This window comes from Oncorhynchus nerka, linkage group LG12, assembly GCF_034236695.1.
Source record: "Oncorhynchus nerka isolate Pitt River linkage group LG12, Oner_Uvic_2.0, whole genome shotgun sequence".
NCBI lineage: Eukaryota > Metazoa > Chordata > Actinopteri > Salmoniformes > Salmonidae > Oncorhynchus > Oncorhynchus nerka.
Genome location: NC_088407.1, coordinates 28,060,745 through 28,084,850, shown reverse-complemented (window position 1 = coordinate 28,084,850; position 24,106 = coordinate 28,060,745). Strand labels below are relative to the sequence as shown.

The following is a 24,106-nucleotide window of genomic DNA, read 5'->3' as shown; positions in this document are numbered from 1 at the left end:
GAAAATTTCACGTTTTTTCAACTGCAGTCGCAAAAACCATCAAGCGCTATGATGAAACTGTCTCTCATGAGGACCGCCACAGGCAAGAGAGACCCAGAGTTACCTCTGCTGCAGAGGACACGTTCATTAGACTTAACTGCACCTCAGATTGCAGCCCAAATGAATGCTTCACAGAGTTCAACAGACACATCTCAACATCAACTGTTCAGAGGAGACTGAGTGAAACAGGCCTTCATGATCGAATTGCTGAAAAGAAACCACTACTAAAGGACACCAATAAGAAGAACAGACTGGCTTGGGTAAAGAAACACGAGCAATGTACATTAGACCGGTGGAAATCTGTCCTTTGGTCTGATGAGTCCAAATTAGAGCTGTTTGGTTCCAACCTCCGTGTCTTTGTGAGGTGCAGAGTAAGTGAACGGATGATCTCCGCATGTGTTGTTCCCACCGTGAAGCATGGAGAATGAGGTGTGGGGGTGCTTTTCTGGTGACACTGTCAGTGATTTATTTAGAATTCAAGGCACAATTAACCAGCATGGCTACCACAGCATTCTGCAGTGTTACGCCATCCCATCTGGTTTGTACTTAGTGGGACTATGTTTTGTTTTTCAACAGGACATTGACCCAAAAAACACCTCCAGGTTGTGTAAGGGCTATTTGACCAAGAAGGAGAGTAAAGGAGTGCTGCATCAGATGTCCTGGCCTCCACAATCCCCCGACCTCAACCCAATTGAGATGATTTGGGATGAGTTGGAACGCAAAGTGACTAGCAGCCAACAAGTGCTCAGCATATGTGGGAACTCCTTCAAGACTGTTGGAAAAATATTCCTCATGGATTTGGTTGAGAGAATGCCAAGAGTTTGCAAAGCTGTCATCAAGGCAAAGGGTGGCTACTTTGAGGAATATAAAATATATTTGGATTTGCTTAACACTTTTTTGGTTACTACATGATTCCATATGTGTTATTTCATAGTTTTGATCTCTTCACTATTATTCTACAATAGAAAATAGTACAAATAAATAAAAACCCTTGAATGAGTAGGTGTGTCCAAACTTTTGACTGGTACTGTATATATACTGTATATTGATTTATTTTTCTACAGGGAGGCTCCTACAGGGAGACTCCTGTGAACGGACATGATTGTAAAACATTCAAATCAAAGTTTATTTGTCATGTGCGCCGAATACAACAGGTGTAGTAGACCTTACAGTGAAATGCTTACTTACAGGCTCTAACCAATAGTGCAAAAAATGTATTAGGTGAACAATAGGTAAGTAAAGAAATAAAAACAACAGTAAAAAGACAGGCTATATACAGTAGCGAGGCTATAACAGTAGCGAGGCTATAAAAGTAGCGAGGCTACATACAGACACTGGTTAGTCAGGCTGATTAAGGTAGTATGTACATGTAGATATGCTTAAAGTGACTATGCATATATGATAAACAGAGAGTGGCAGTAGCGTAAAAGAGGGGTTGGCAGGTGGTGGGTGGGACACAATGCAGATAGCCCTGTTAGCCAATGTGCGGGAGCACTGGTTGGTCGGCCCAATTGACCATTGATTGCCCTTAGTTGGATGTAGAAATTGCAGTAGAGCATTGTTTGTAGATGTTCATGTAAATTTGTGTGTGTCTGCACAAATAGTATGTGTGTGTATCTGTGTGTGAGTGATGAAAGGAATATTGTATGCCTTTCACTTAAGAGAAAGTCCTGTTTGAATGACATTCTGGAGAGTTCTATTTGAATGTTGAAAGCGGTGCAGTCTAAGTGAGCGATGTGTGTGTTAGCCACGATAGGTAGGCGTGTGTCTGTGTGTGTGTACGTGTGCAGAGTAAAATGTATGCGTGTGTGTGAGAGAGTCTTATTTCTGCACTGTGCGGAACGCTAATGTATTAAATTTGCCAGGTATGATGAGGGGCTGACTAGAGGCTCCGAGCAATTACTTGGCTGCAGCTCCCTGTGTAAAATATGGATTCAGTTCCTCACTGCCACCACTGTGTGATAAATCAGACACCTTTGGTAAGAATATGTCACAGTTTTGGGGGAGATAAATATTCATACGAATAAGAATGGGTGGAAGAGATTCATCCTGATACCAATATTTATTGAACGGAGAGCTCTAAGCCATGTGATGCTGTGTACTGCCTGTCTAAGCGATATGATTATAGGAAATGACGTGTGGTCAGGGGAAACAGCTGGCCGGAGTGAGGGCGGCCATTAGCACTCGACAGAGTTTCCCCAGAGCACCTTAGAAGGGATGGCCGCAAGGCAAAAGGCTAACATTTATCACACTTCCTGCACTCAAAATTTCCACAAATCTTTTACGGGGGATAGGTAGCCAGCGGTTAAGGGAGCACTGTGATAGAAGAGGTGGAAGAGGCTTTTGAGTCGAGATGACGAGCTAAGTATAGACCTACGCACCTGAGCCCAGACAGACGGACCAAAAGACACACAAAAGCACAGACAGTTAGACAAAGACACAGCGACACATAGAGGCAGACAGAAACGGAGACAACAGATATAGAGACATGTACAGTAGGCAGGCAGACAGACAAATATGTGCAGGCAAGCAAGCAGACAGACATACCGATAAACAGAGACGCTTTACAGGACAGTTAGACACATCCTCCCACCCTACAGAACACAAACAAGTGGTGGTTGCAGCATCTTTCACCCTGCTATTCCCTCAGATCTATCGTCCTGTGTAACCTACACAGCGCTCCAACCGACCTGGCAATATTCACATTGGCAGATTGGATAAATTAATAATGATCCCACTGCAGCTGAGCATATTGACTTGTTTTCTCCCTCAGTGTTGAGCACTCCTGGCTCCCAACTCCTACTGTGTGTATTCAGCTGTGCTGGACTGCTATATAAATATCTTGCTCCCTTCCTTCCTCTCTCCATTGTGTTATTAGCTACACATTAATGGAGTCGTTCGACACAAAATAATTGAGTCTTTGAAGTGTCGGAATTGCAATAAATCCTCCACATAGTGAAAAGTGTCAACTTGACCGGTTGTCATATCGCTTGCTACTTCCATTATTAAGCATGTGAAGACTACCGTTTATTTTCTCAGCAGTGGCGTGAGGGTTTGATGTGATTTCTGGGAATCTATGGTCTCTATTTGTACCCATAGGGCTCTGGTCAAAAGTATTCCACTATAGGGAATAGGGTGCCATTTAGGATGCAACCTAAATCTTCTGTTTCTAACCCTGAAACACAACAGATTAACAAACTTTTATTTTGATGGTAACTTTGATTGTAACAGATGGATTAAATGTGGTCTGAAAATGTGATGCCAACATAAATGAATAATGTCTTGATGAAAAACATGTTATCTTATGTTATATTTTGGCGGTTTGCTCCATGTACTCATTCAGACAGATGTCTGTACAATTTTCGCTAACAGGTGTATTTACACATGCTTTTGAAGGAACAATAGATGTTTCTCTCTCACCAGGTGCCTTCTGCAAAGTACTGATTGACACTCTTGAGGGAACTCCTGGCCTACGTATTGTTTGGAGGACATTTCGGCCCCTAATCCAAGGGAAGATCCTCTACACCCCTGACACACCTGCAACTAGACTAATGGTGAAAGAGGTAAAACAAAGGAGAAACTCATATTGTATGCACATCACATGTCTGCCAGGGTTGGTGTCAATTTGAATTGAAGTCAGTCAAGTAGACTGAAAGAAAATGGATGTCTGCAAGAATGTGGACTCTGTGATCCCAACACTCATAACAGTGTTGGGGACATTGACTTTGGGTGCCGATGTAAATAGCTTGAATAATTCAAATGTTTGCGATTGTATCTAATTGCATATTTTCACTTCACGAATCATACCAAGACCAGGCATTTAGATGAGCTGGTAAATCAAAACGTGATGATACACGCTATGAACCCCTCTCCAGAAACCGCAAAGAAAGAGCCAGGGAGAGGAAATAGGGAACACACTCAGGGGATATAATCTATTTTTCATGACGTTTCTCCCGTAATTAACATAATTTTGAAACTGCATAAACAAAACAAACCAATGGTGAGAAGCTGTGGGGAATTGGATGTGAAGAATATCTAGTAAGATAATGTCTTAGTAGATCCACCGACTTCACAGCGAGTGGCTCGGTCTTGCCATAGGGGCCCGTCTTCGCACCCTTAGCAGCCCAATCGTTTACATCTCAGTGCTTGGGTGTAAATAACCCTGTTTACATTAGTCACAACGGGGGTAGAAATCAAATCAGTCTCCCCGGGAGATAGGTGAAAATACGAAGACGCAGTGTGTTCTCAAGGTCAGATTGGCTGCGAAATAAATTTGATAGCACAGTGTGAATGCCTTCAAATGGAGTAGGGTTAGAGATGGAATTTTCCATATTTTAATCACCACACTATCTCTCTTTCTTGTTTCAGGCAAATAGTACTTTCAACGCATTGGCCATGTTGAAAGAGTTGTTGGAAGCTTGGGAGGATTTTGAACCACGTGGTTGGAACTACTTTCAAAATGGCCCCCAAGCCAGTGCACTGCGGGTAAGATTTATGACTCCTTCAACAGAAACATGGAAACCTGATGTACTACACCGTAGAGCTGATTTACATGTGACAGATGTTAGACAAGGATGAATGACTTGTCATACATGAGTATCACTGTCTTATCTATGGTGATTATTCTAATGTTAATGTAGGTGAGAAAGTGAAAATAACAGATGTGTTAAATCTAGTTGAAAAGAGCTTTAATGTCAATAACCATCTGTGGAGGCTCCTCAGAGGAAGAAGGGGAAGACCATCCTCCTCAGTGAATTTCATATAAGTAGTGAAACATTAAAAAACTATACTAAATATATTCACGTCACCAAATAATTGGTTTAACCACTGTTTTGCAATGAAGGTCTACAGTAGCCTCAACAGCACTCTGTAAGGTAGCACCATGGTGTAGCCGTAGCACAGCTAGTTTCCATCCTCCTCTGAGTAAATTGACTTACAAAATACAATACAAAACCAAGGACGCTCGTAGTTCTCACCCCCTTCCATAGACTTACACAGTAATTATGAGGACATCCTCCACCCTACCAGAGCTCTTGCAGCATGAACTGACATGTTGTCCACTCAGAGAATTAATCTATTACTGAAAGCATAAGCTACCGCTTGCTAGTATTACAGTGCATAACATGTGAGTACTTAACTAGCGGATGTTTAGCCTACTCAAACTCCCGGCTCAAACAGAGAAGATGCTATGTTAGCTAGCTGGCTATGGCTATCAAACACTGGAACTCTTCCAAGTCAAGGTAAACTTTTGGTTTCATTAATTTATTGCAACCGGTGCCTGCCGGTGTAACTGCTAAACTGCTTGCTGACTGTACTACATGATTGTAGCGGATTTACTAACAGGTTAGTTCTAGTAGCTACGTTGACTATGACGTTAGTTAATATGGTTACAACAATGTAGGCTGTGTTTAGCGGTTATGATATGAAGGATTGGCTTGGAAAGTTTTTTTTCACCTGGTCACAGGCAGCTGATGTATTGAGATAACGTAGGCTAATGCGATTTGCATGAGGTTGTAAGTGACAAGAACATTTCCCAGGACATAGACATATCTGATATTGGCAGAAAGCTTAAATTCTTATTAATCTAACTGCACTGTCCAATTTACAGTAGCTATTATAGTGAATGAATACCATGCTATTGTTTGAGGAGAGTGCACAGTTTTGAACATGAAAAGTTATTAATAAACAAATTAGGCACATTTGGGTAGTCTTGATACAACATTTTGAGCAGAAATGCAATGGTTCATTGGCTCAGTCTAAAACTTTGCACTATGCATATCCTTGCTTCAGGGACTGAGCTGGGTATGTCATTTTAGGTGAAAATTGAAAAAAAGTAGTGGATCCTTAATTAAGAGGTTTTTAAACTGCACCAACCGCCACTGATATACAGTGTGTTCATAATGTATTCAGACCCCTTGACCTTTTCCACATTTTGTTATGTTACAGCCTTATTGTAAAATTGATTAAATTGTATTTGTACCCCATAATGACAAGCAAAAACAGGTTTTTAGAAATGTTAGCAAATTTATAAAAAATACAAAACTGAATTATCACGTTTACATAACTATTCAAACCCTTTGCTCAGTACTTTGTTAACGCACCTTTGGCAGCGAGCTTGGCGCACCTGTTTTTGGGGAGTTTCTCCCATTCTTCTCGGCAGATCCTCTCAAGCTCTGTCAGGTTGGATGGGCAGCGTCGCTGCACAGCTATTTTCAGGTCTCTCCAGAGATTCTTGATCGGGTTCAAGTCTGGGCTCTGGCTGGGCCACTCAAGTACATTCAGAGACTTGTCCCGAAGCCACTCCTGTGTTGTCTTGGCTGTGTGCTTAGGGTCATTGTCCTGTTGGAAGGTGAACCTTCACTCCAGTCTGAGGTCCTGAGTGCTCTGGACCATGTTATCATCAAAGATCTCCCTGTACTTTGCTCCATTTATCTTTCCCTCGATCCTGACTAGTCTCAGAGTCCCTCCAGCTGTAAAACATCCCCACAGCATGATGTGACCACCACCGTGCTTCACCGTAGGGCTGGTGCCAGGTTTCCTCTAGAAGTGATGCTTGGCATTCAGGCTAAAGAGTTCAATCTTGGTTTCATCAGACCAGAGAATCTTTTTTCTCATGGTCTTAGAGTCCTTTAGGTGCCTTTTAAGCAAACTCCATGCAGGCTGTTATGTGCCTTTTATTGAAGAGTGGCTTCTGTCTGGCCACTGTACCATAAAGACCTGATTGGTGGAGTGCTGCAGAGATGGTTGTCCTTCTGGAAGGTTCTCCAATCTCCACAGAGGAACTCTGGAGCTCTGTCAGAGTGACCATCGGCTTCTTTGTTACTTCGCTAACCAAGGCCCTTCTCCCCCGATTGTTCATTTCGGCTGGGAGGCCAGCTCTTGGAAGAGTCTTGGTGGTTCCGAACCTCTTCCACTGAGGCCACTGTGTTCTTGGGGACCTTCAATGCTGCAGAATTTTTTTGTACACTTCCCCAAATCTGTTGCCTCAACACAATCCTGTCTCGGAGCTCTACAGACAATTAATTTGGTTTTAGCTCTGACATGCGCTGTTAACTGTGGGAAATTATATAAAGAGGTGTTTGCCTTTCCAAATCATGTCCAATCAATTGAATTTGCCGCAGGTGGTCACCAAACAAGTTGTAGAAACATCTTAAGGATGTTCAATATAAACAGGGTGCACATTAACTCAATTTCGAGTCTTATGGAAAAGGGTCTGAATACTTTCACACCCTTAGATATTTCCATGTTTGCAAATCAATCAATATTTGCAAAACAAACGTGTTTTCTCTTTGTCAATTTATCGGGTATTGTGTGCAGATTGATGAAGATTATATATATATATATATTAATCATTTTTAGAATAAGGCTGTAATGTAAGAAAATATGGAATAAAGGAAGGGGTCTGAATACTTTAAACATGCACTGTACATCAGTCGGAATTATCCTTGTCCATGAGAATTTTGAATGACATACACAAGCCATTCCACTAGGCATATTTACCAACCTTTATCTCTCAAAGTAGAGTCCTACACTTCCTCCCACCAGAATATATCTAACATTTCTAACACAAATTCAGCTGAAAAATATAGCTACATATCAGGTTTATCGATATGGAAAAAATAAAGTCATTATGGGTAAGTGCTGGATAATTTTCACCCCGGCAGTCAGGGAAGGGGATTAGCTTGGAATGGAGAGATGGAGAGCTCACACACCTTTCCCTTCCCAGAAACCCCCTCTCTCTCCTTCCCCTTCCCTTGAAGCAGACATTACTCCCGTGTCACCTGAAATGAGCTTATGGGCAGCTAGGGAAGAGCGTAGCCAAGCACTCCATGTAGCCAGGTTATTCATTACCCCAGCCCTAACCTTTACACAAATGGACCCTGCAATTCTCCTTTGTCTTCATTTTCTCCCTCTGAGCAGCAGGCCTCAGAACTGGTAGTTCCGTGGTGTCATCTTCTCCAGAGGTCTCTCAAGGTTTTAGCAACTTTCTACATTGATGGCGGCAATTACATCACAGTTGAGTTATCAGCCGAGCTGAAGAGAGAAATCTCTTCAATCCCAAATAAAGCCCTAGCCCCTACTGATTGGATCTAGGAGGATTGGATAGGCATAATCAAAATGGTGACAATTCCACCTCATAGACATAGATAGACAACTGCGGTGACCAAAAGCCATTTTAGCATGGGCAGTGCTATTGAGGACGTGCCTCATTTTGAAGGCAGGTTTACGTTTATAGTCATGAATCTTGTCCTGGAGGCAGAACGGAGTGATTTCCACTAATGGGCCAACTGCAAGGTGAAAATTGGCTACATTGTAAAAAGTAATTTAATTTCAGGTTAGGCATTAGGGTTAGCAGTGTGGGTAAGTTTAATGTTAGGGTTAAGTTTAAAATTAGATTGTATGCTCACTCTGCAGAGCTGCCTCCAGGGTAAGATTAATGACAATAAATGCCAATCTGCATGTTGAAGTCGTCAACTGGGTGTGACTCCCTATGGGTTAAGGAAGGATCACTTAATTCCATCCAGGTTATCAGGATGGATCAGCCAATTAATTATACTCGTGAGCAAACATTCCACAACTGCAAGTGGTCTTTATACAGTGGGGCAAAAAGTATTTAGTCAGCCACCAATTGTGCAAGTTCTCCCACTTAAAAAGATGAGAGAGGCCTGTAATTTTCATCATAGGTACACTTCAACTATGACAGACAAAATGAGAAAAGAAAAATCCAGAAAATCACATTGTAGGATTTTTTATGAATTTATTTGCTTTTTTGCCCCACTGTACCTGTTCAAACAACACAGTATGCACCCTTTCAGCTTGTTAACCAACTCATAGAAGTTGTACAATAAGAAAATGGACTACTTAAAAATGGAGATAGTCTTAGTGGTGCTACCCGTGCGCTCACAAAATGCCTTAGTGGAACAGATACAAAGACGAGTCCTCTAACTAGCTCTATATTCCACCTTGACTATCAGAGGGCAAGATGGATTTACTACCATTCTCCCTATACCCATTCAATCCTCTCAGATCTATGCTAGTGCATAGGGGAGAGAGGACAGCTCTGATTTTATGGAATGGCTTGAAGGACCCAGGAAGCAGTATTCTCAAGCACTACTCTGTGTAAAAAATAATTACTAGTGTTGCCAACAGGTAACCGTATGGGTTTACATCTGTTTATATAACATTCTATTACAGTAAAAGAGTGACTGATAATTAATGGTTGGTTGCCATTTACTTGATGCCAAACCAGTGACCATCTAGGAAAATGTCAAGCAGGAATTATTATTAGAATGACCCTGTTGGAAAATGGTAAGAGGGCTGGTTTGAGTTTTCATTGGCCGTCTGCCGCCGGGAGCCAACCATTTCCATCCTTTTAAAAGGCCAGGGAAAATATGGGAACGTCTTTTTTTGCTCGAAGACCTCATGTCGGATAATGTCATTTGACACTTGGACGCCGGGGTTAAACGGCATATCTGCAACAATCCGTCCCAAATGCCACTGAACATTAGGAGTAGTACAACATATATACCATGTTTAACCACAGACACATTGGCATTCTGTATAATCAATTGAATTTCAGTGACCCTTTACAAATATTCTTAACTCTAAAGTAAAAACAGCATATTGTTTACAATATATTTCTGTATGTACATCTTGAAACTAAATGAATTATTCCACTCTTACTATCACAGATGTATGGTTAAACCTGATGTTTCTTAATGGTCAGGAGCAGCATAGACATCTGACACTTTGACCTCATGTTAAACATTCCAAAGTGTTTACTTACAAACGCCACTGAACACATTGGTCAGAATATGTTTGAGGCAGAGAGAGCGAGGCAGAGAGAGCGAGGCAGAGAGAATTTCAGCCTGTTTTGCCACACACTACATTATCAGCAGACCATGTTCAGTTATGCAATACAACACCACTATTATCGTGTTATTACACGGTTGCAATTTCATGGTTGCGAGCATACTGTATGCACCCTACAGATCACACTGAGGGGAGCAGGCCCAGACAGATGGAAAGGCTGCATCCCAAATGGCACCCTTTATAGTGCACTACTTTTGATCTGGGCCCATAGGGATCAGGTCAAAAGTAGTGCATTATATAAGGAATAGGGTGCCATTTGGGATGCATATAATGTATTTTCACCAAACCTGTACCAGGGAACGTACAGAACCTGAGTAGGAAGCTATTATGTAAGGCTCCCATTGTTCTACACTACAGGGATGGTTGGCCATTCATTTTTGAAACTGCACACATACAGTAGGGAGGCTGTAACAGCAACACCATTTGCATTTAGATTAGCATATCTCTTCCTTAACTCTTTGAGTGCCGAGTGAAATCATGGAATGAGGCTTAAGCCGAGCTGACAGTTAAGACACCTGGTGCTTATCACACTGGGGTGAGGGCTGGGGGAAGGAGGAAGGAGACAGTCATTGGAAGCACACCATGTGTGTGTGGGAATGTACACATGCCTGAGTGTGTCTGTGTATGTGCCTGCGACTCTACATGTGTGAATGTGCATGGTCATGAAAAAGGTGGGTGTAAATTCCCAAGCCTGCAGTACAACAGTGCCATCTAGCTTAATGTTTCTAATTAATTCTCTCACAGGGGGAAAACTAGGTCCTAAGGATCTGCAGTGCTGCAGGTCTCCAATTAGCTTCCACTGCATTCATTTCTCAGTGCATTGATTGTTTTATAATCTGATGAGTGTAAATTACCCTCACAACCCCTTCTCTCTGGTTTTCAAATCAGGCCTTTCTGGATAACCCGGTGTTTGCAGCCGCACTCAACCACGGGCTCGAAGGCACAAGATGGACGGAAGAACTGCTCGCCAACTTCCTGTACATCGGGCCCCCTGAGGACCGCCCCGCGGGCATGCCGCCGAATGACTGGCGCGACATGTTCAACGCCACCAGCCAAATCCTGGACCTCCTGAAGAAGTTCATTGGGGTTTGTTCATTCACTCTCTCTTCACATTGTCAAATGTTATTTGATCAAATTTGTCCCCCTTTACAAAATACACTGACATTTTGGAGTGTGTTTATGTATCCTCCCACTGGGCACAGACAGTCAATTCAACATTTATTCCACATTGGGTCAATGTAATTCCATTGAAATGAGGTGAAAACAACGTTGATTCTACCATTGTGTGCCCAATTGTCTAGCTCTAATATATGAGGAAAAAGGTTCAACACCGTGTGTGCGTTCACCACTATAATAGTTACATTCTTCACCCCCAACAGCACAAGCTGCCATTTGATTGGGTGAATACAAAGCTAGAATGCCAATTGTTACGGTGAATACAAAGGTCCATATCAATTGACAACCTTGACAACATTCCGAAAAATCCCTAACTCTACTGCTGTGGTAATAAAAAGGGATTGTTATAAGCATCCATGGACACACATTTCAGCTAACATAACACAAGACACAGCGCTATCTTTACACATACTGTTGTGACATGCAGACAGTTGGGTGAACATTGAGGTATTGATCCGTTTGGTGGTTTGCAGCGATACACTACTTTCCCTTGCGCTATGTAGCCACATGTGTAGACTACAGACATTTCATCATCCCCCTCATTGCTAATACCTGGGAGATGACATCTAAGCCTCCTGGGGTTTAACCACATGGGGCAAAAAAACATCCAAAAGTAATGCAATCCATTTTCGTTCCTGATGTAATTCCATATCTCAAAATGGACGCCGGGATGATGTTTACTCGTCAATCATTTACCTTTTCCTTGTCGCATAGGCTCAACGCATGCTGAGCATGGACAGGGGGGAGAAAATGTGAAATGTTTTCTCTCTCTCTCTCTCTCTCTCTCTCTCTCTCTCTCTCTCTCTCTCTTTTCCTCTCTCGCTTCCTCTCTCTCTCTACCCCTTCCCCTCTCTCCCCACTCTTTTATTTTTGCTCTCTCTCTCTCTCTCTCACTCTTTTCCTCTCTCTCTCTACCCCTTCCCCTCTCTCCCCACTCTTTTATTTTTGCTCTCTCTCTCTTCCATTTGAATTTCTCTCATCTCAAGGTATAAAAAATGTAATCAGTATATTAATCAAAGGCTCATGTAGTCAATACATGTCAAGTTGAGGAAACATGGCCAAATGTAACTATAAATCAACATTTCTGGTCTTTCAGGTCCTTCAAATTCAAGAAGACATATGACTAGTAATACAACATTGATTCTTTAAACTTTTTGAAAATGAAATGTCAAATTGGTTGGACTCATTACATCCACAGAATTTACTAATCCAATATGAATTTTATGAATACACAAATTGCTAATCATTGACCAGAGGATACGTTTGGTTGTGAAAGATGTTGACTGGGTGGTGCCTACATAAGCTACTTCCTGAAGTGGTCCATAGATAGATTAACTTAAGTGAGTAGATACACTTGATTTGTATTCTGTTATCATCTATAATGCAGATGGCTAGTCCTCCCCAGCAAATATACTGGCACATGGCTAAAAACATATTATCATATACAATATATAAATGCACACTGAGTGTACAAAACATTGTGAACACCTGCTCTTTCCATAAAATACTGTGCCTTCTAAAAGTATTCATACCCCTTAACTTAGTCCACATTTGGTTGTGTTACAGTATGAATTCAAAATGTATTAAATCAATTGTTTTATCACCCATTTACAATGGGAAGACAATCCATAATGACGAAATGAAAAAAACATGTTTTTAGAAAATGTTGCAAGTTTATTGAAAATGAAATACAGAGATATCTAATTCACACCCCTGAGTCAATATGTGTTACAATCATCTTTGGCAGCGATTACAGCTGTGAGTCTTTCTGGGTAGGTCTCTAAGAACATTACACACCTGGATTGTACAATATTTGCACATTATTCTTTTTTAAATTCTTCAAGCTCTGTCAAGTTGATTGTTGATCATTGCTAGACAGACATAAATTGCCAAAGATTTTCAAGACGATTTAAGTTAAAACTCTAACTAGGCCATTCAGGAACATTCAATGTCATCTTGGTAATTGTAACGGTTTTCTTTTTTCTTTTTCTTTTTTTTATTTCACCTTTATTTAACCAGGTAGGCTAGTTGAGAACAGGTTCTCATTTGCAACTGCGACCTGGCCAAGATAAAGCATAGCAGTGTGAACAGACAACACAGAGTTACACATGGAGTAAACAATTAACAAGTCAATAACACAGTAGAGAAAAAAAAGGGGGAGTCTATATACAATGTGTGCAAAAGGCATGAGGAGGTAGGCGAATAATTACAATATTGCAGATTAACACTGGAGTGGTAAGTGATCAGAAGATCATGTACAGGTAGAGATATTGGTGTGCAAATGAGCAGAAAAGTAAATAAATAAAAACTGTGGGGATGAGGTAGGTGAAAATGGGTGGGCTATTTACCAATAGATTATGTACAGCTGCAGCGATCGGTTAGCTGCTCAGATAGCTGATGTTTAAAGTTGGTGAGGGAGATAAAATTCTCCAACTTCAGCGATTTTTGCAATTCGTTCCAGTCACAGGCAGCAGAGTACTGGAATGAAAGGCGGCCGAATGAGGTGTTGGCTTTAGGGATGATCAATGAGATACACCTGCTGGAGCGCGTGCTACGGATGGGTGTTGCCATCGTGACCAGTGAGCTGAGATAAGGCGGAGCTTTACCTAGCATGGCCTTGTAGATGACCTGGAGCCAGTGGGTCTGGCAACGAATATGTAGCGAGGGCCAGCCGACTAGAGCATACAAGTCGCAGTGGTGGGTAGTATAAGGTGCTTTAGTGACAAAACGGATGGCACTGTGATCAACTGCATCCAGTTTGCTGAGAAGAGTGTTGGAAGCAATTTTGTAGATAACATCGCCGAAGTCGAGGATCGTTAGGATAGTCAGTTTTACTAGGGTAAGCTTGGCAGCGTGAGTGAAGGAGGCTTTGTTGCGGAATAGAAAGCCGACTCTTGATTTGATTTTCGATTGGAGATGTTTGATATGGGTCTGGAAGGAGAGTTTGCAGTCTAGCCAGACACCTAGGTACTTATAGGTGTCCACATATTCAAGGTCGGAACCATCCAGTGTGGTGATGCTAGTCGGGCATGCGGGTGCAGGCAGCGATCGGTTGAAAAGCATGCATTTGGTTTTACTAGCGTTTAAGAGCAGTTGGAGGCCACGGAAGGAGTGTTGTATGGCATTGAAGCTCGATTGGAGGTTAGATAGCACAGTGTCCAATGACGGGCCGAAAGTGTATAGAATGGTGTCGTCTGCGTAGAGGTGGATCAGGGAATCGCCCGCAGCAAGAGCAACATCATTGATATATACAGAGAAAAGAGTCGGCCAGAGGACCGGACAACATGCCTTCCGATTTGACACACTGAACTCTGTCTGCAAAGTAATTGGTGAACCAGGCAAGGCAGTCATCCGAAAAACCGAGGCTACTGAGTCTGCCGATAAGAATATGGTGATTGACAGAGTCGAAAGCTTTGGCAAGGTCGATGAAGACGGCTTTTATCGATGGCGGTTATGATGTCGTTTAGTACCTTGAGTGTGGCTGAGGTGCACCCGTGACCGGCTCGGAAACCAGATTGCATAGCGGAGAATGTACGGTGGGATTCGAGATGGTCAGTGACCTGTTTGTTGACTTGGCTTTCGAAGACCTTAGATAGGCAGGGCAGAATGGATATAGGTCTGTAACAGTTTGGGTCCAGGGTGTCTCCCCCTTTGAAGAGGGGGATGACTGCGGCAGCTTTTCAATCCTTGGGGATCTCAGACGATATGAAAGAGAGGTTGAACAGGCTGGTAATAGGGGTTGCGACAATGGCGGCGGATAGTTTCAGAAATAGAGGGTCCAGATTGTCAAGCCCAGCTGATTTATACGGGTCCAGGTTTTGCAGCTCTTTCAGAACATCTGCTATCTGGATTTGGGTAAAGGAGAACCTGGAGAGGCTTGGGCGAGGAGCTGCGGGGGGGCCGGAGCTGTTGGCCGAGGTAGGAGTAGCCAGGCGGAAGGCATGGCCAGCCGTTGAGAAATGCTTGTTGAAGTTTTCGATAATCATGGATTTGTCGGTGGTGACCGTGTTCCCTAGCCTCAGTGCAGTGGGCAGCTGGGAGGAGGTGCTCTTGTTCTCCATGGACTTCACAGTGTCCCAGAACTTTTTGGAGTTGGAGCTACAGGATGCAAACTTCTGCCTGAAGTGTCAGGACCCGGTTACGAACCCGGGTCTCCGGAGTGAGAAACAGTCACGAATAGCCGGCAGAACCCAGAAGATGAGGCAGACACAGCAGTACTTGAGACGGTGTATTTAATGAAGTAAAAAGTGAAGTTCTTCAGGAAAACATGTAACTCCACAACCTCAAAAGGAATCCTACAAGAACAAAGGTAATCCTCCAAGACAAAAAAGGTAAATCCACAAGGTGGAAGGTAAAGCACAAAAAGCCTCAAAAGATACTCAAAAAACAAACAAACAAGAACAAAAAACAGAATTCCACAAGAGAGTCCACCGGGATCAACAAGAGTTCTCAGAGTACTAGGGCTGGGTGCTAACATACAAACACAGAGCAAAGAACTGAGGAAAACAAAGGGTTTAAATACAATCAGGGGAAACGAGGCACAGGTGCAAATAATAATGGGGATCAAGGGAAAACAAAAGGTCAAAAGGCACAATGGGGGCATCTAGTGACCAAAAACCGGAACAACCCTGGCCAAATCCTGACATGAAGAAGCTGGCCTTAGCTTTCCTGACTGACTGCGTGTATTGGTTCCTGACTTCCCTGAACAGTTGCATATCGCGGGGACTGTTCGATGCTATTGCAGTCCGCCACAGGATGTTTTTGTGCTGGTCGAGGGCAGTCAGGTCTGGAGTGAACCAAGGGCTGTATCTGTTCTTAGTTCTTCATTTTTTGAACGGAGCATGCTTATCTAAAATGGTGAGGAAGTTACTCTTAAAGAATGACCAGGCATCCTCAACTGACGGGATGAGGTCAATGTCCTTCCAGGATACCCGGGCCAGGTCGATTAGAAAGGCCTGCTCACAGAAGTGTTTTAGGGAGCGTTTGACAGTGATGAGGGGTGGTCGTTTGACTGCGGCACCGTAGCGGATACAGGCAATGAGGCAGTTCTTCTGCTGAAGGAGAGGAGGACCAAAATGCAGCGTGGTTAGAGTTCAACATGTTTAATCAAGACCAGACATGAGAACACTACAAAATAAAAAACAACAAAAGTGAAAACCGAAACAGTCCTATCTGGTGCAATGACACAAAGACAGAAGACAATCACCCACAAAATACCCACAGAATATGGCTGCCTAAATATGGTTCCCAATCAGAGACAACGATAGACAGCTGCCTCTAATTGAGAACCAATCTAGGCAACCATAGACCTACAAACTACCTAGAAAGGAAACAACCCCATAAACATACAAAAATACCTAGACCAGACAAAACACATAAATCCCCCATGTCACACCCTGACCTAACCAAAATAATAAAGAAAACAAATATAACTAAGGCCAGGGCATGACAGGTAAGCTACTCTCCCAGTGTTTGTTGGAAAGCAGACTGAACCAGTTTTCCTCTAGGATTTTGCCTGTGCTTATAGCTGCATTCTGTAAATGTTTTCCCTAAAAAGCTCCCTAGTCCTTGACAATGACAAGGATACCCATAACATGATGCAGCCACCACCATGCTTGAAAATATGAAGCATGGTACTCAGTGATGTGGTGGATTTGTCCCAAACATAACGCTTTGTATTCAGGACAAAAAGTACATTTCTTTGACACATTTTTTTGAGTATTACTTAAGAGCATTGTTGCAAACAGGATGCATGTTTTGGAATATTTTTATTCTGTACAGGCTTCCTTCTTTTCACTCTGTCATTTAGGTTAGTATTGTGGAGTAACTACAATGTAATTGATCCATCCTCAGTTTTCTCCTATCACAGCCATTAAACTCTGAATTAAACTGTTTTAGTCACCATTGACTCTGTTACTGTTTTAGTCACCATTGGCCTCATGGTGAAATCCCTGAGCAGTTTTCTTCCTCTCCGGTAACTCAGTTAGGAAGGACACCTGTATCTTTGTAGTGATTGGGTGTATTGATACACCATCCAAAGTATAATGAATAACTTCACCATGCTCAAAGAGATGTAATTTTTTTAAATGACCCATATACCAATAGGTGCCGTTCTTTGCAAGGCATTGGAAAACCTCTCTGGTCTTTGAGGTTGGATCTCTTTTTGAAATTCTCAGCTCGACTGAGGGACCCTACAGATAATTGTATGTGTGGGGTACAGATTTGGGGTAGTCATTCAAAAATCATGTTAACCACTATTATTGAACATGGAATGAGTTAGTGAAACCTATTATGCGATTTGTTAAGCACATTTTTACTCATGAACTTATATAGGCTTGCCTTATAAAAGGGATTGAATAGTTATTGATTAGTTATAATTATTAAATAGTTATTGATAAAAGACAGCTCGGCTTTACATACTTTTTTACATATTTACATATATTTTTTTAAATTGACAAAATAAATTCCACTTTGACATTATAGGGTATTGTGTTTAGATCAGTGACACAAAATCTAAATGTAATCAATTTTAGATTCAGGCTGAGAAAGCAAAGGGGTGTGAATAGTTTCTGACAGCACTGTAGAATTGACCAGGTGAATCCAGGTGAAAGTTATGATTTCTTATTGATGTCACTTGTTAAATCCACTTCAAATCACTGTAGATGAATTAGAGGAGACAGGTTAAATACATCGTTTTTAAGCCTTGAGACATGGATTGTGTATGTGTGCCATTCAGAGGGTGACCTCTTTAAGGAATACCTAGGATAGGATAAAGTAATCCCTCTCACCCCCCCTTAAAAGATTTAGATGCACTACTGTTCCACTGGATGTCATAAGGTGAATGCACCAATTTGTAAGTCGCTCTGGATAAGAGCGTCTGCTAAATGACTTAAATGTAAATGGACAAGACAAAATATTTAAGTGCCTTTGAACTGGGTATGGCAGTGTGTGCCAGGAGCACCGGTTTGTGTCAAGAACTGCAATGCTTAACAGTTTCCCGTGTGTATCAAGACTGTTCCACCACCCAAAGGACATCCAGACAACTTAACACAACTGTGGGAAGCATTGTAGTCAACATGGGCCAGCATCCCTATGGAACGCTTTTGATACCTAGTAGAGTCCTTGTCCCGGTGAATTGAGGCTGTTCTGAGGGCAAAAGGGGGGAGGGGGGCATGCAACTCAATATTAGGAAGGTGTCCTTAATGTTTTGCACAGTCAGTCCATGCTAATGTCCTCCCGCAGCTATCATCTATCAGCGTACCCTCTACAACCATGACATCACTGTGTCTGCTACTACAGTGTTGCCTCGTGCCCAAATAGCAACCTGATACATTTATGGTGCAGTTCTTTTGACCAGGGCCCATAGGGCTCTTATCTAAAGTAGTGCACTATTTAGGGAATAGGGTGCCATTTGTGAGTCTAATAAAGGGCAGCGAGAGATTGGAGGTGGCAGCCTGTCACATTGTCAGTAGGTTAGTTCCTCAACCGTGATCGAAGTCCAATCGTTGCTATCCAACTGCATAGACTTAGCACCACCATATCCAGTGGTTGGGGAAAAGCATGACATGTTTGACATAGGGTGAATTTGCTCTAGATGCTGATTTTGGATCAGATTCACATTTTCCCAACTAATGGTTCAAGTTAGGATTGTGGGAGGAAGATCTAGACCTAGCGTCAACTTCACCCCGGAGCTAGTAGGGTTGGGGTTTATTGAGGACAAAATGTACTTACTATGCCTGTGATAGAGTATGTGGTTGTCACACCGAGCAATCTTCAGATAAATGCAATAGCTGTAAGTTGCTCTGAATAAGCGTGTCTGCCAAATTACTGAAATGTAATATGATTTTGATGGGTTGACTTACAGCAGTGGGCTTGTGCTGAGTGGCTGCTTAGCCTGCTTCCTCAATGGATCACTACAGATTACAAGCGTAGATCCAAACTCTTCAAGAGGACAAACTTTTTAATGCAGTTGACGTTTGACTCTGCAGTGTTCTTGTCATAAGTCGTCATGGAGAATATAAACTAAGTGGGACATGGAAGAGTCTGTCAGGTCTCAATTGAAACATCAGCTTGATAAGCACACATACACAATCCATGTCACAATTGTCTTTAACCTGCCTCCTCCCCTTCATCTGCACGGATTTGAAGTGGATTTAACAAGTAACATCAATAAGGGATCACAGCTTTCACCTGGTCAGTCTGTGTCATGGGAAGAGCAGATGTTCCTAATGTTTTGTAAACTCAGTGTATATGACAATGAAACATATGTATTTGTTAAAGAGATGCTGCCACATGGTTGGTCGTACAGAATGTAAACAGTCTCATAGTTAATACATTGTAGGTAAGATGACACAATATATAATTCTATCTAATGCATTGCGAGTAAACCAATACATTAAAACCCCTTTCCTGCAGTTAAATGACCTAGTGGCCTCATGGGTGGAATAAACATTTATATTTTTTAAATGCTGGAAATCCGGTGTTTCTATGTAAAATAGTTTTGTTATATTTCAGTCTTCTGTGATGTATAAAAAGTGTAATATTGGGATGCAAACTCAAAATGGAATATATTTCAACTCTATATCTGACATGGTACAGGTGTCTTCTTCTTTGTAAAGCCCCTAACTATGTGTGTGAGATGTAGACTTTTGCTTCAAAGTAGATTTGTTTAAGACTTCCAAGAAACTCTCTGTGTGACCTTGATTTAGCCCACTGCAGCAAAAGTCGAAACAAACCTGACATTTCCCTACATACAGGGCAGGCACAAACTGCCCAATAATCATATAATGTCATGTACTGCATAACGTACAGTCAAAAATGTGACATGCTGAATTTGGACACTCAATAACAACATATGCAATGATATGCTGTCTGTGAAAATAGCAAAGGACCTTCTTTACTGAGAGAAAGTACCATAACAAACCCGTGTGGTAGAGGTATGTGTGGACAGCTGTCAAGCCAGACTCACTCCCCAGATGGCTAGCTCATTACAGTCCATTGGAAACAAGGATATAAAGCGAGTGCCAGCCAGCTACCAAATCTATATCTCAGTATGCCTCAGCTATACTCCATAACATATCCCTTGGCAGCTCTGCATCATTTGTGACTCCGCTGTTGTCCAGTCTATTGTTTTCAGTGTCAGTAACAAAACATATTGGTTCTACTGCACCATTCCTCAGGCATGTCTTATGTTGTGGTTTCTGTTCATCACTTCTTTTTCGATCGTGGTATTGCAGAAAGGCTATTTTCACTTTTTATTTTATTATTGTCTTTTAGTGAGGAGCATTAATGCAAATATGGTACGTTTAAGCAATAAGACCCGAGGGGGTGTGGTATATGACCAATATACCACAGCTAAGGGCTGTTCATAAGCATGACTCAACGCTGAGTGCCTGGATACAGCTCTTTGCCATGGTACATTGGCCATATACTCTACCACAAACCCCAGAGGTGCCTTATTGCTATTATAAACTGGTTACCAACATAGAGCAGTAAAAATAAATGTTTTGTCATACTCATAGCATACGGTCTGATATACCACTGCTGTCAGCCAATAAGCATTCAGTGCTCGACCATCCAGTTTCTAATCATGTGCACATGTCTAAAATCTTACTGTCGGTACAGGAGAAAAAAGGTTGTGTATGATATTGCGGAAGACCTAACATGAGTTTGTATGCCCTATGCACTGAGGCACAAACTTGATTTGCATGCTCAATTCAGGTTTAAATTGAGTTACAAATTATGTAATTTCAAACATTGTGCACATCTACCCAAGGTACTCTGATGTTTACTATTGTCGCTATGATACATAATGGGGAGTTGAAATGAGTTGAGTGTTGATTGGAGGACATTTTAGATTAGATGGATAAGATTTGTTTATTAGTCACAGGCACAGGGTCGCAGATGTAATCGCAGGGCACGGTGAAGTACTTATGCTTCTAGCTCCAACAGTGCAGGTCAAATGTGGCCGGTGACACTTTGCTTCTTCAAAGCCCAATATCTTGGAAACTTGACTGCTGACATGAGTGGAGTTTTCCTTTTAAGATTAGTTTCTGTAGGTAATGGGACTCTATTGAGTTCAGTAGTGCATCTACATACTACTAAAAGTATATGATTCTACTCTTTCAACCATGCAAACAACTTTAATCGTGTATTTCATGGGCGGTACAGTTGGCCTTGAAGTGTCCATCTTTCAGAGTTGTTGGAAAGATGGGAGATGCGGCGAGTGGGTGTAATGGTTTTGGACATGTTCTTTCTGTGTAATATCTATGAAACACCCAGGGCTGGAATTGGTTGGGAACAGGTGGGAACTTTTAAAGGAATGGGGTTCCCAAAGTGACATTTTCAGGAAGATCTGTATCCTGAGATTAATGCGTACCTAAAGCACTCTCCAGCGCTCTCTTTTCTCATCCCATATTAAAGTAACGATCTTGTTTAAGACCCCTAGCAGTTTGTAAAGAATTAAGTCAACTTATTTTCTCTCTTTCTTAACGTAAACTTGTCTTTCCATGTCACAGTGCCTGGACCTGGATAAGTTTGAGGCTGTTGGCAGTGAGGGACATCTCGTGGCTAGAGCCTTGGAGCTTCTAGAAAACCATACGTACTGGGCTGGTATAGTTTTCGAAGACCTCGACCCTGCCGCCAGCCACCCCCCTCCTTACGTCAAGTACAAGATCCGCTTGGACATCGATGAGGGGGAGAGTACCAATAAGATTAAAGAAAGGTAGGCACAGTGCACAGACTCTCCACTGTCAGCCTGTTCTGTTTTAGTGCCAAAGAGAGAACTTTGGGCGACAGGGCCCGTATTCATAGTGTCTCAGAGGAGTGTTGATCCCGGATCAGGTCTCCCCGTCCATGTAATGTTATTCAAGATGACCTAAAAGGTGAAACATATCCTAGATCAGCACTCCTACTGAGACACTTTATGAATACAAGCCGTATTGTTGCTTAGCCTTTTTTTTGTTTTTTTTGCCAGACAATTGAAGTATCTAAAGCAAATAGAGATTTTCTTGCATATTTCTCTGCTATATCTCAGATGATTAACAGTAAGCATTCGATGCCAATAAATTGATGCTTCCATGTCACTCATGGGACAAATGTCCTTACAAAAAATGTAGATATTTTGGTGTAACATATAGCGGTTTCATCCATGATGTTTTCAGCCGCGGCTGTCTCTTAAACACTGACAGTCATGTGATGTGTGTCCTTTCAACGTAAAGGGGATGGTCTCCCGGGGCCCGTGACTCCTTCAACAACCTGCGCTATATATGGGGAGGCTTCGCCTATCTGCAGGACATGATGGACCACGGCATTATACGGGTGCACACGAACAAATCACAGCCGCTCGGCGTGTTTGCCCAGCAAATGCCGTATCCCTGCTACGTGGACGACGTGTGAGTGCAAAAGCTTTTATCTGTCTGCTCATGATTAGAGAGGGAAGAAGGCATTAACACAATAAAAATCTACTCACTCTGGGACTTGCCACTCACCGCCATCACAGGCTTGAGTAATGGTAGTTACTAAGCCCTCACAAATGTCACTGTGGAATTTTTTTTTTTTCTCCAAAGCTACAGAGTATCTCTTCTTTTGTCTTTCGTCGTTGGCTACTGCTGTCTGGTACAGCCACAACTTAGGAAAACATAGAGGAGAGAATTGTTAGTATTGCAATTCTAACATGAGCGTTTGAGGTCCTTCAGGAGTTTTCAATTATGAATTTTGGCTAAGCTGAGGAAAAACAAACTCGTGGCAAGACGGAGAGACAACAAGACAGAGAAGAAGATGTCTGAGCTATTGATTTACTCAAACCACAGGCTACCCAGGTCTTGAACATTATATACCCGAGACAGTTTTCCCAAAAGCATCTTAAGGCTAAGTTCCTCGTTAGACTCTTCATAAGAACATCATTGTTACTAAAGTTGCAGTTGAAAAGGTTTGTTATTTAATGATTGCATCAGACCACTCATAGAACAGGTTCTGTAATTGTGTCGAATTAGACGCTTCACAAGTCCTCAACTGGCAGCTTCATTAAATAGTACCCGCAAAACACCAGTCTCAACGTCAACAGTGAAGAGGCGACACCGGGATGCTGGCCTTCTACGTTAAGGTTCCTCTGTCCAGAGTCTGTGTTCTTTTGTGGGTACTATTTAATGAAGCTGCCAGTTGAGGACTTGTGAGGTGTCTGTTTCTCAAACTAGACACACTAATGTTCTTGTCCTCTTGCTCAGTTGTGCACCAGGGCCTCCCACTCCTCTTTCTATTCTGGTTAGAGCCAGTTTGCACTGTTCTGTGAATGGAGTAGTTCACAGCGTTGTACGAGATCTTCAATTTCTTGGCAATTTCTCGCATTCATCAGAACAAGAATAGACTGACGAGTTTCAAAAGAAAGGTATTTTTTTCTGGCCATTTTGAGCCAGTAATCAAACCCACAAATGCTGATTTATTTATTTATTTTACCTTTATTTAACCAGGCAAGTCAGTTAAGAACAAATTCTTATTTTCAATGACGGCCTAGGAACAGTGGGGTTAACTGCCTGTTCAGGGGCAGAACGACAGATTTGTACCTTGTCAGCTCGGGGGTTTGAACTTGCAACCTTCCGGTTACTAGTCCAACGCCCTAACCACTAGGCTACCCTGCCGTCCTGATGCTCCAAATACTCAACTAGTCTAAAGAAAGCCAGTTTTATTGCTTCTTTAATCAGAACAACAGTTTTCAGCTGTGTTAACATAATTTCAAAAGGGTTTTCTAATGATCAATTAGCCTTTTAAAATGATAAACTTGGGTTAGCTAACACAACGTGCCATTGGAACACGGGGTGATAGTTGCTGATAATGGGCCTCTGTGGGCCTATGTATATATTCCATTTTTAAAAATCATCCGTTCACAGCTACAATGGTCATTTACAACATTAACAATGTCTACACTGTATTTCTGATCAAATTGTTGTTATTTTAATGGACAAAATAATTGCTTTTCTTTCAAGAACAAGGACATTTCTAAGTGACCCCAAACTTTTGAACG

The 24,106-nt window shown here is 42.0% G+C and overlaps 1 protein-coding gene across 1 annotated transcript in view; it reads left to right on the top strand.

Annotated features, from left to right (window-relative positions):
* Positions 1–24,106, top strand: part of LOC115138075 (phospholipid-transporting ATPase ABCA1-like) — a 225,346-nt gene that overhangs the window by 38,990 nt on the left and 162,250 nt on the right. The window contains exons 10-14 of the mRNA XM_029674482.2: positions 3,463–3,602; positions 4,408–4,524; positions 10,801–10,998; positions 21,606–21,811; positions 22,308–22,481. Coding sequence (XP_029530342.2) covers positions 3,463–3,602; positions 4,408–4,524; positions 10,801–10,998; positions 21,606–21,811; positions 22,308–22,481 — 835 coding nt within the window. The remainder of the gene's footprint in view (positions 1–3,462; positions 3,603–4,407; positions 4,525–10,800; positions 10,999–21,605; positions 21,812–22,307; positions 22,482–24,106) is intronic.